General features: G+C 40.3%; 1 protein-coding gene across 1 annotated transcript; it reads right to left on the bottom strand.

The window, feature by feature from the left end:
• Nucleotides 1-414: 414 nt before the first annotated feature.
• INIP (INTS3 and NABP interacting protein) lies at nucleotides 415-12,638 on the bottom strand. The gene is made up of 5 exons (XM_009890017.1): nucleotides 12,544-12,638; nucleotides 11,978-12,064; nucleotides 5,146-5,248; nucleotides 2,516-2,606; nucleotides 415-829 (listed from the first exon to the last, which is right to left on the bottom strand). The coding sequence occupies exons 2-5, from the start codon at nucleotides 12,000-12,002 to the stop codon at nucleotides 734-736; spliced, it is 315 nt and encodes a 104-aa protein (XP_009888319.1). The 5' UTR covers nucleotides 12,003-12,064; nucleotides 12,544-12,638; the 3' UTR covers nucleotides 415-733.
• Nucleotides 12,639-12,956: the final 318 nt, after the last annotated feature.

Below are 12,956 nucleotides of genomic sequence, written 5' to 3' on the forward strand. Positions count from 1 at the left end.
GTATTGAAAGAGTTACGACTAGAAAAATATGACCTTTTAACAGAATTGTCCCTGTAGACACTTTCCATCTGAAATGTCCAGAGAAGTTAAAAGACTTCTTTTATCTTGTCTGTTAAAAGACTGTTTGAAACAAATGCTTTTTCTCCCACTTTAATTAATTTTCATATTTTGCAAAACAAAATAAGAGGCAGGCACGCTCTATCGAAGAACTTGAGACCAGATGATACTACAAAAGTATGCTACCAATGTTCCTGCATACAGGAAAAAAACAAAAAGAAAGAAAGAAAAAACAAAAAGAGACTGACTGATGCATTTGATAAATTCATGTCTGTTTCGATGGACAAAAGTAACTTTTGTCTTTCACTGAAGTCAAATATAGTACCTGTACACAATAATAAGAAACACAAATGCTGACAGAGTGTGCCTCTCTGATGACTCTGATTTGGACATTTATTTAAAGGAAGCACAGAAACAGGGAAGAGCAAGCGCTACGTACTTCACACACCAAGGAAGTCTTATGTCTGCCTTTGATCCGACAGAAGAAAAGAAATACAGGATAAAAATTGCTGTTCAACAACATTGCTTTTCCATCATTCGAGCTCACACTCCTGAAAGGCAACCACATAAATCCAGAAACAAAACGCCAGGTTTAAGATAAGTAAAGAAATTAAAAGGTCAGACAGTTCCTGCTATGGACAAAATCAGACCTTGCAGTTCTGAGAAACAACATTGCTCATTCTGCCTCAAGTCGAGGTAAGACAGGAAGAATAAGATTTCCAAATGCAGAGTCTTGAGTTATGAAGTATCCTGAGGAATGTGCATGTGCGTGCTGGAAAGAGAAAAATGTTTGTTAAAGCATAACTCCCCACAGCACTGATACAATTCAAGACTTTACATCTTCTGCAGCATAATTATTTATTTCTCCCAGTCTGCTCCTCAAGCCTAATAGTCAAATTCAAAAAAGAGCATTTTAGATCAGCCACATCTGAACAGGGCTCATCAAGGGAATTAACTTGGCCATTCTCTGTTGCTCCTTTTTCAGGAAATTTCATGCTGCTGGGAAGAGCGACCAATCCCATCTATAACCAGCTTACAGGCCTAGGTACGTGACAGCTGTCACACGACTGCCAGAAGCGTGCACCAGTAGTGTCACACAACCTGAGGCTGCGTGTACAAACGACATGTGACCAGACACTCTCCTGTAAACATCAGACACCAGCATTCTGCTCCTGGGATGAATATATGCTTGTTCACCTGAGGAGGGCAGCTGCTACTTATGGCTTTGTACAACCTTTGTAAAATTGTATGTAGCCTTTCCCAGTTCAAAGGCTGGACTCCAGTAAGCTGGACAGCCTGTATATTCCTTTCTTCCACCACTAGGGAAAAGCCCTAGTGGATATCACATTTAGCCTGAGTCAGCAGTGTGCCAGATAAAGGCCACCAGCACAGTGGGCTGCATCAGCAATGGGATAGCCAGGAGGTGAAGAGAAGCTATCCACTGCTGGCTGCATTTGTGACACTCTGTTTAGTTTGAGATATAAACTCGAGGCAGTGCAACAGAGACCCAAAGAGACGACTTGGGGCTGGGCTGGAGCTCTCAACGTCCAAAGGGATGGCGAGAGGACTGAGCTTCTTGTAAGAAGCGACAGCTGAGGGGAGATCTTGCTATTTTCAGATACCTAGTGACAGGATACAGAGAAGACAGAGCAGACTCAGAGCCAATAAAGGGTAAGAAGTCCATCCCTGGAGTGCTTTAAAACTTGACTGGACCATGCCCTGAACAATGTGATATAGCACTGCTGTTAGTCATTCTTTGGGCAGGGCACTGGACTAGAAACCTCCAGAGTTGTGTGATCAACACAGGACACCAGCCAGAGCTCACTTCTGCTCTCACTCATTTTAGGAGAAGCAATCTAGGGGCCTTTACTGGGTAACAGAAATACAACAAGGATACATGAACAGCATTGCTAATTTGCATCTCAACATTTTTCCCATTCCTGTGCCCCCTGCCAAATCATTCTGTCTAGAGTGCCAGGAAGGCGGGTGGCTGTGTACTGGCTTTCCTGCTCAATTTCCAATTTCAACACTGAAATCAACCTCACCTGACATGACCAAAATAGCAGCAAATAGAAGCCTGTAAACGTACAAATAAGTTTTCCAAAACTTTCACCCCCATCACTCATAACTGCAGGACATTTACCTGGCATCTGCTCAGGTTCAACCACAGAAAGCTGTGTGGCTAGTTCTTCCTAAGCTTCATGAGACATTCAGAAGTTTGATAGAATGATGATACTGTAGGCTACATTCTTACAACCATATCGAGGGAGAATGAGCTGACAGTTTTAAGCTTCATCATAACAGAAGAAGAAAATTCATTTGTGTCAAATACAGAAATGCATGAAACCTAACCTCTAAAAGGGGCTTTTAATTCTCTCTAGGTGCAGGACTGCTCTCTGAAGGGATGCATGTCTAAAACAGAGTCAAGCTAAACTGAACCTGACTCTTATCATCTTACCTGCAGTGCAGCCTTCTGCTGTGCTGCGATGTGCTGTTGCTCAGCATGATCACGGAAATCCTTGTTCAGCGGTGATCTTGCAAGTGCAATGCTGCAAAAAAGAAGATGGCATTATACACACCACAGAAAAAAAATGTGGACTTGCCATTCTAGCCATGGATTCCATGACTTCCACAGCTCACGATTTATTTGACTCGTGGCTTGACCATTGTTAACTATTGTTTGGAATTACCATTTCCTAATATAAGAGAGGGCAGGAAAATGGAGTGACCACAGTTGTATCATTTGACCTAGCAAGAACAACTGTTGCCAAACTACACCCAGAAGACTCACAGTCCTTAAGCCTGCTGTGGATTTCACTCGTAGGTGGAGTCCCGCTGAAGTCAGTGCAACCACTGGGGTGCAACATTAGACAATGTCAGCAATTTTTATAACAACAGCTTTGTGTTTTCACTATTACACAGTCATTCTGATTGTTCTAAAAAACTGTGATAAACAGAAGCACTAACAAGAGCTCTGCAGTCTCTAAGACTAAGACCAGTTCTTCGGCAGCTGGGCAGCAGGTCACTGCTGGTAAAGGAGCTTCCTTTTGATGTAACTGAAATAACAATCCCATGACAATAGCTTAGAGTACCTAAAATTTATTTTGCTTATCTATTTCCGTACAGCATACGTTATACTTCAAATTAAAATTTCTAAATAGGGTTTTTTTTGGCTTTTGCATCTTAAGACTTGTCTACCTTGTTAACTAAAAAAGAATAAAAAGCAGAGTTTTTTCCCCAACTTCATGTAAGCAACACGATCAGCCATCCTCCAGACAGGTATCAGTGAGGACTGCCATCAGAGCTGCAGTGCAAGGCAATTCACAGCTACCTCTGAAATTGGCTCTGTAGGCTGCTGCTGAAAGTGTAGATCTCCTCAGTCATAATGACAAAAGTAAGAAGGACAACAAGGGATCCAGGCAAACCCATCCACTGACCTTTCCCATCAGCTTCAATGTCAACAGCTGATTTAGTAAATCAGTTTTTCAAAAGCGGCCGTGCTCATGAAAACACCTTTAGTCAGATCTATGCCTAAATGCATAATGAAAGCTAAGTAACAATCCTTTGAACAGATTTTATGACAAATATTAAGATAAGCTTCACTGCTGAAGTACTACTCAGTTTATTTAAAACATAGTATTTTCAGTTATTTTGAAGGTATTTATTTTGCATTTTATTTCTGTACCCTTTAACTTTTCAATATGATTTCTGTAGATAATCTTAAGGCTTCATCATAAGCTGGCACTTTTCAAGAGAGGACTCCTGTTCTTGGATAGAGGATTCCCATATGCCAAGGCCAGAAATCAATTAAGTCATTCAGCCTTATGCTGGCCATGCCACTATTGTGTTTTAGGTACATCAAGCTCTTTTTCTGTCAAGTCTGCAGAATTTCTATGGTCTCATTTCTGAAAACTCTGTGGTCCAAAACCTGTGGCACAACATCCCTGCCACAGAACTGTCAGCTTCTCAAAAAAATCACACATCAGCCCACCATGCCAAACCAGAGAGTTTGACTGCTGCTCTGTAGCTTCCCCCCCACATCCACACTTTAAAAATTAGTCAATACTGATTCTGCTCACCAGCATATGGTGTTATTTTTCCTTAAAGAAAAAAACAAAGCAAACAAGCACAAAACTCTGCCAGACTTGCAATGAAGTATGGACACACTGTTGCCAGGAGTCAGAGGCTGTACATAACAATATGATATTTCTATTTTCTTGTCTAATCAATTAATTTTGCTTGAATAACTGTATACAGAGCCCTCAGAGATTTAACTCAGGCAATCGCAAATATTCTGCATGCTTTTTCATGAAGGAATTAAAGGTGACCTAGAATCTCCTTGATAAAAGACACAGGCAGCACTCGGACTGTATTCAGAGTATTTGACTCTGCACATAACATGAGATACTGCATGTAACATACTGTGTCTAGAATATGGCACTGCACTCACTTTATGCTAATACAAAAGTTGAACTATCTTGATTTCTCCATGTAAACCAGTATGTGATTTTCTAGTTGCTGAGTTATAACAAAAATCTAATCTTTCTGTCTTAAATGGGAGAAACCCCAGTGACAGCTCCCAAACTCAGATTATTACACTTTCCAGTACAGAATCTTCATTACAACACAGCATCTTTTACAAGAAGATCTGCAGTAACATAAACTGGGTTTGTCTGGCACACAGGGAGTTTCAAGGACAACTCACTCCCTGCTGTAACTGTTCTTCTCTAAACACGGTGCCCTGAACCCAATACTATTACTTCCATTCCTTAGGGCATTTTAGCTTAATAATTACATGCTTTCTCAGTGCCTGCTCCCTGATTCTTCTTGAAGAACTTTAAAATGGTTGAGTAAGCATATCTGCTTCTCCCCTTCTCAAATGCAAATTATGTAAACCAAAATTCAGGGTCTGTAAACAAGTTTAAATACTACAATGTTCTTGAAGAGCAAGGTCTCTCTGACTGGTTATCGAGGATGGTCAGAAAACACTTCTGATTAGTGTTTATGTAAGTTTATAGCTCACTTGCTATTTTTTTCCCCCTTTGATATAATCGGTGATGTCCAAACAGGTCTAAGAACATAAAATACCTGGCTCCAGGGTGATTTGTGGAAGACTGGTTTTGCATAAGTAACTTTCTCTTCTCCTTGTCTAGTTCTGCCAGGATTGCAACCCTATTTTTATTCTGGAAACCTGGTGGGAATGACAGAAAAATATTAGAGAGATTTACTTGATTTCTATGGCCCAGCTCTAACCTTGTGGAATTAAAAGTCTCCGTACAATATGACATTATGATGAATACACTAATCTTCAAGCCTTTGCACCCATCTGAAAGGCTATTAATAAATAGGTTTCATTTTTCCTTTTCTCATTTTACAACATGAAATAGCTTCCTTAAGCTATCGTACATATTAATACATTTTAAAATACAGGTTTCTATCTCAGGTCAGATCCTACCCGTTCCCAAGACAGCTCTGGAGCTATAAACAAGGTACACGATCAAATACTTCCCTTTCAAAAAAAAGTAAACTTACCGGGTTCCAGATTTAAAATTAAGATAAAACTCAATTATAATAATGGAGTCACAGGGCCTTACTTCTCATGCCAGTGAACTCACACTATAATACAAGTTTTACATAGGTAACAAATAAGAATAAGAGGACCACTAAGTTGCATGTGTATTTATACAAAAAAAATTACAACCTTTTATTCAATCTATGTGGAAAAGTTTTAGTTCTAATATACTGATATCCTTACATATACACACTACCCTTATTCTGAGTATGACCACAATGGAGTATGACCACAATGCTGGAATAGAGAAGGAAAATTAAAAAAAAATAAATTAAAATGTGGCAAAACTGCCATACTTAGACAGGACTCTTATATGGTAAAGGATCTCAACACAGCTACCAAATAAACCAGAGTCACAAGTTTCTGCTTTTGCCCAGTATGCCCATACAGCACAATTGAGAACAACTACAAAACAGAGTCTCACAGGCCTCCATGCCACTAAGGACACTCCTCGTGTCAAGAATATACACTTTTTTTAATATCTAATTTGCTGCTACTGTATAAATGTCAAGCCACTACACTGCCTTATATAAAACTCATGTTATCACCTTTATTTCCTTCATATAAAAAGTCAAAGTCATCCCCACTGGAAACTTCTGTGCCTTGTGGCTGTGCCCCTCCCCCCGCCATCCTGAGTGCTATGTTTCAGTAATACCACTAAAAAATGGTAGTCCACAAGTCGTTAGGGAGGCCAGACATGGTAACTCTTAAGGGGGTATTAGCATGTCAAGGTAAAATGATTTCAAATTTATTTTTCCACTAGCTGCACTCAAAGTTCATTCCCTTTGAGACATCTTCTGTTGCTGCTCAACTACATAATCCAATATTCCTTTCGTCTGCGTGGTGCAATGAAGGAGACGATTACCAGGTAGAAACCTTCCACTCTAAATAATAATTTGCATCCATATTGCCTTGCTATCAAGCTCTCACCTTTTTCTTTTACTATGCCTAACATACGCACCCCTGAGCCTTAGTGTCTCAGAGTTCTCAAAAGGAACAGTCATTTGATTACATTTTACTGTGGTTTTATGCAAGATCACCCATAATCATCTTTACATTTGTTAACAGATTTTTTAATTAAGTTTAATTAATTGCTATTTTCCTGCCTGTTAATCTCTCCTTCCCACATGGCATTAGTTCCACTTAAAGTCTCTCTGTTTCGTAAGTGTATCAATTCAGGTTTCTCTGCTCTTTAGGTATTGTACGCTATCTCTTTTTGAACACCCTGCACTTGCAATGAGTTTGAAACATTAAAACACAGCTGGATGCGTGCTCTAAGAGACATAAAGGCTGACAGATCTTGCCAACAAGCTAAGATTCAATGTTTTCGAGTTGCAGCTAGCTCAGACTTTACTTTCTTGTAAATTCTGGAGACGGCGCAGTAATGAAGTACCCCTAGGAGGGTCTGACCTGAAGTCATCATGTCTGTATGCTCATACTGCAGAGTTTTCAGCCAAAAAGCTTAATACTTGACATATTACTCAGCAGCCTTCTGCTAGTGCTTGTTTATCCTGAAATGCATAAATCTAAATGCATGCTTGGAATTCAGATCATATGGTGACTGAGGCAAGAAAAAGGAGACCACTTTTTAATACAAGTTGCTGTCAGCTAAAAAATAAAGACTAAATATGCTTACATTTATCACGAAGCAGATGGTATGATTCAGATAGGCTTGAGACGTGTAAGAATAAAATTTTAAATGCCGTTTTTAAACTGTGATCAGAAACTGTGCAAGATTATCACTGTCTTCTATTCCAGTACAAGACTTGCTATAGTATCATATGGCAGAAACTCTAGAGGGATTCAGAAGAACCCCAAGTATTTTTTTTTGTTTTCCTATCCCTCTACTACTAAGAGAGTTGGGTTTAAAAAAAAAAAAAAAAAAAGTAGTATTTTGCTCTAGTCTCAGACAGCGCTCATCAGCAACCTGCTGCACTGAAAAAGTCATAGGTTTAAGTGACTTTATTAATGGTAAGTAGAAAAAAGCCTGCCTGAGAAAATGGAGGACATCCAACAGATACGTGTTAGTGCTCCTCAGCGGAGCAATGTGAAGTTCCTACAGGTATTTCAAACTTTTTTACAATGCAAAGCAAAACCTGTTAATTTAAATTTAACAATGGAGAGGGCGGGACATGAGAAATCCATTTCAGAGGGAAAAATCTGGCCTTCTTACAAAATAATTCACCATATCTGGCAATATATAAGTGAGACATCCATTTAGATTCTTTCGTCCAGGACCCCAAAGCGCTTCCATAAAGACCAACTTGAAACAGACACAGAAGTTTCCTACTTCAATCATAATGAAAGTAATTTTTCATCTGTAGATTTGGTATGTCTGTTCTGCTTTCTAGTACTAAAAAAGGGGACATGCAAAAAAAAAAAAAAAGCCATCCTTAGTATAGATTGGATTCTCATCCGTAAAAATATAGATTTTCAAACACAGCAACTTCTTAGTAAAGTTTTAAGTTTAGACTTCCCTTAACTAAGCTGAGCTGCCCTACTATTTTGAGTCTGAATAGTCCGTGAATATTGCAGTTCATTAATGTTCTCTCCTTTGCAGACACAGAGTCCTGACACAAAATGACCTGTTCAAGGCAGCTAAATAGATTAATGGCAGTGTCAGATGTCAAACTAAGCACCTGGATCCTCAGATTACTCTCTAAGGTAGCAGATTCAGGGCATTTAAAATTTAAACCTGTTCTTTCCGACACTATTTCTGACATAAAGCATTGTATTATGTGCACTGCACAGGAGCTAAAAGTTTACTTGCGCATATGCTTTGCATGTGAAAGGCAGAAAATTAAGAGAAAGCTGAAGCCTTGCTAAGTGATAATGGTAGCTTTAAGAGCTCACAGCAAGCTTCGCTCTTTAACCTAATCCTACCACCCTACCTCACTTAAATCTATCTCAGTTAGTTCTACTAGCTAACTCTGCATGGCAAGAAACAGTATTATCTTTATCTGCTTCAAAGTTTTTGCTCTCCATCTCATATCTTTTCTCTGATCTGTTGGTTGCTTCAAATTCACAGTATGTCTAAGTTTTTTCTAATATGCATTATTTATCGTTTATCCATAGATGCGTAACAGCACAAAAGAGGCCTCCACCACTGTGTGTTCAAGATACACTCCTATTTGGAAAAACAGTTTCCAAGCTGGATGTCTACTCTAAACTCTGTACATTAGAAAGCACTGTCACTGCACGCTGTTCTGCCTGCGCAATTCAGAAAGCATTTCAAAGCAATTTCTTTACTGAAGTGCATGCTTTCATAAGTGGTAGGCGTCATGAAGGGAGGCAGCAGCCTCTTAAAAACCAGAATCTAAAGACCTTATTAAACACACAACGCATGGGAAAGGATGAAGTAGCTGTATTTTGATTTCCTCTCCTGCTTATGACTACTAGCATCACAAAACATCACTTAATAGCCTGCCGCACATCAATACTTTTCAGTAACAATTTATATTTGGATATGCTTTCATATATGTTGTGTGACAATGAAACAAAAGGCATATTAGTAATTCAGCACATTAACTTGAATTACTAAAACATATTATTTTTGTCTCTCCAGAAAACAGCTACACGCATAGGTGAAACGTAAGTCATTGATTACTTTATGACAACAAAGTTCTCCAGGGAAGAGATATGCTACAGCCCTCAAGTACTATGCTTATACACAGTTCAAACTCAGATGCAGAGCAGCGAAGTTTGCAGATGATTATATAATTCAATGCAGAACAGTACAATCTTCCTTTTTAACACACTCGGTGAGCAGAATAGTAAATCTAGGTGCTCAGACTGTGTTACGTGAATGCGCTCACATACTTTTAGGCCAAAAGGATAAAACAACCACCACGATAGAAAGAGATCTTGCAGAATTGCTACAGCCTGAAGCTTAGAATTCTGTGTGTATTTCAAGAGCCTGGTTCTTCCAAAGTACCAGAACTCTCTACAGAAAAGTTCAGCCCTGTCTGAAGCAGCACCTGTATTTCTTCCACCTGTGGGGACCCAGAGGAGAGTTCCTTCCTGAACACAGTCACATTGTTTCATCTCTGAGTGCTTCCTCTAGGAGAACTCACACATGGAATCTTTGATTTATTAAGGCACAAGGTATGCGCTGGCCTTGCTGTACACAAGCAAAAGCATTACAACAGCAGCCTTATCAATGTGTGTTGCACAAGTATTGTGAAGTATTGCTGCAGAAGCAGTGTATTACCAAGCACCTGAAAGTAATTTCTGTAACTTAGAAGCTAATTTCCACCCCCGCAATGTACCACTCTGGTCTATGACCTCATCTTGTGGACAATACACAGCATACTAAAAGCTCTTCTATTTCTTTTAAATGTTGTAATCAGTCTCATGCAATCAGTTCCACGTGGTACTAATGGCCTGAAGTTATTTGGTTTTGCTGCATTCATACGCAGTTCCTCATTTTTGAAATTCTAATCAAAAGAGTGCCTTCCTAAGAGTCAAAAGCATTAAAGAAAGTCCAGTCCACAAAATCTTAACCTTTGTAGTCCAAGTCTGAAATTAACAGAAAACTCAATAGGAAAATAGCTGGTACTGATTAAAGGGAAAGAAAAAACTCAGCACAAAAAATTACAAACACAGTTAATTCACCCTGACAGTTCTGAGTAGGTGCTACCATTCATAACCCTTCCAATGAGTGTTTCAGTAAATGCCTATTCCTTTTGTCCAGGAAGAGGGAAATGACAGAATGAATTGCTTGAACGGTACCAATACGTGTGCCATGCTGCAAGCTGAAAATGCAGTATTTGTCTCAATCATTTTAACTTTGGGGCTGCATCTGGCCAAGAGAAAGAAACAAAGACCTTGAACTGTTGCTCTCATATTTACCTGTTCCTTTTGAATTTTCCCAGATGTATTATTTAAAGGCTCATTTGGGTGATTAAGCTTGATAGTGTTTCTTGCCTGCTTAGTGCAAATAATTTTTGTATGATAATTAAACAGTTCCTTTAGTGAGTCTCCAAAGGGTATCTCAAAGTATAAAAGCAGATTCCAAGGCTCTATTAAATTATCAGCCTCTGGAATTTGGAGGGAAGCAAAGGCATTCTGGCACTAAAACCTGATCCAACTTCTCAGTAAATTTTCATATTTAAGAAAAAGTAACTTTTAACTCTCTACGACAACGTTCTATACCTTGTAATGGTGCTTAGTATTCACAGAATAAATTAAGATTTACCATTGCACAACAAAAATTTCTCAGAGTTAAAATCTGCAAATGGACAACTCTCTGCAATCTGCAGTACTTCTCTCTCAACACTTTAGGAAAGCTCAATAAGCGTTACAAAAACTACCTTTTACTTGTCAAGTGGCAAGCAAAATCTGTCTTTTGGACCAAAACACTTATTCTGTATTTGTTCTGAAAGCAGAGGGCCATTATGGAGGGCAAGGGAGGGAACCACACAAGTGATCTTGGTACACCCTTCAAAGTCTCACCACTTCAGAATTAATTACACCCAACTTTGTGGGACTGCTTTCCCGGATAAGGTCACTCACACACAAGTGGGCATGAAAAAGTCACAAGTTGCTGGGAAAGTGCATTCTGAAGTCATTTCTCGTAACCAGTATGTGAAGAGCCATACCTGAGAAGCTTCTTTCTCCTCAGCTCTTCTGTAGAAGAGGCAAGCCCCAGAGTTCCACTCAGATTTCCAGAAAGCACCTCTAGAGGGCGATTTAAGACCCTCCTTCAATCAACCTGTGTAACATTCCCCGCCCCCTGCCACCTCCCCTGACCCTCAGCTCCCTCTGACGCCTCGGCTAGACAGATGGACCATTTCCACATTTTGAACGATTTTACAGATGCAATTCAGATACGTCACCATGCAAGAAAACATTTCATCGGAGTTAGCATTATGATTTTAGTTGGGTTTTCCTCCTAGGCCTGGCCACTTGCTATCTATCTTTGACAGCTATTACTGCCTGGGTCTTGCTGCTCCCATCATGACATGGAATATATTAATATTAGACTTCTGGCTGTCTTCTGATGCTGAGCGCAAGAGCTGCAAGTCATGTTCAATGTTAAGCGTTTTAAGTGCCTGAAATACGCTTTAGGAGATAACCACAGCACCACAGGCATGGTAGGTACTTCATAACCAGAGCGTGAAGAAATGCACAGTAATTCAGAGCTCCCTAGCCATCAGTGGTCTTTTTCAACCATTTAATGTGTGTGTTTTCTCTCAGCAAGCTTGCTCACATTACACTACTTTCAGCCCCACCTTCCTGCCTCTCTTCCCCTTTTGGCTCTTTCTACAAAATACACTTATGGTTTTGGTGACTTCACGGACATTTTGCACATAGTCTTTCCCCTTGAATATTTATTTTAAAACCTACCTTGTCCTGAAGGATTTGCTGCCATCCTTCAATTTTCAGCCCTAGTTTTATTCGGCTGCAGCTCAAATCTTTTAACCCCACAAATATCTGCAAAACAAGTATGATATAAGATACACTCCATTAAAAGAAAAGCTTGGATTTCATTCTGTTGTAGGTTTCATTGTTACAAAGCATAAGCTAAATACAGCATGCATATTGCTTAAAATATGTACTACTTCTTATATTGTTCTGATTGAAATTTTTAGCTTGAAATATCAACAGTTGTGATCAATTCTTTCTGAGATTCTAGTAACTTAAGAACAACCTTTAGGGTCATTCTGGAGTCATACACGCTTTTGCCTACCAGAACTTCTTCCTGACAAAGTACGTCAGACAACACTTAAGAATCATGTTAAAGTGTTATACTCTTTCAATGCTAAAGCCCTGAAAGACCTCAGTTTAGCCTCTAACTCAAGAAAACCATAGAGGAAAGAAAATTTAAATCCCAGCTACGTGTCTTGCTGAAGGCTACCACTCAGAGCTGTGGCAAAACAAAACGGGATGCCCGCTCCTCAGCCGTACATCACCTCGGACCACCATCAACTTCTGCTTCCATTAAGGTGCCAGGCTGTGAAGTGGTGGTGAAGGGCTCCAGCTCAGCCGGGTGATGGGGAGGGAAAGGCCAGTCAGGAACCGCCGCCGCCTTCCAACAGGAGACCAGCGAACAGGTACACCCCGGAACTGCGGGTCCCTGAGCAGCAGCGCTAGCGCAACGAGAAAGTAATTCAACAACGGCATTAATTAAGACCAGCGACACGGGTCAGAACACGCCTCTCCGGGAGGCACGGCCTGACCCGCGCAGCGGTAGCGGTGGCGGTGGCGGGCCGGGGAGCGGCGCCGGGGGAGGCCAGGCGCCGAGGCGGCGGAGTCTCCCTCACCCGCCGGCGGGCTGGCCGACCGCCTCCGCCGGAGGAGGAGGAAGAAGGAAGGCTGACGCCGG

Source organism: Charadrius vociferus, unplaced genomic scaffold (assembly GCF_000708025.1).
Source record: "Charadrius vociferus isolate BGI_N301 unplaced genomic scaffold, ASM70802v2 scaffold528, whole genome shotgun sequence".
In the NCBI taxonomy this organism is placed as follows: Eukaryota; Metazoa; Chordata; class Aves; order Charadriiformes; family Charadriidae; genus Charadrius; species Charadrius vociferus.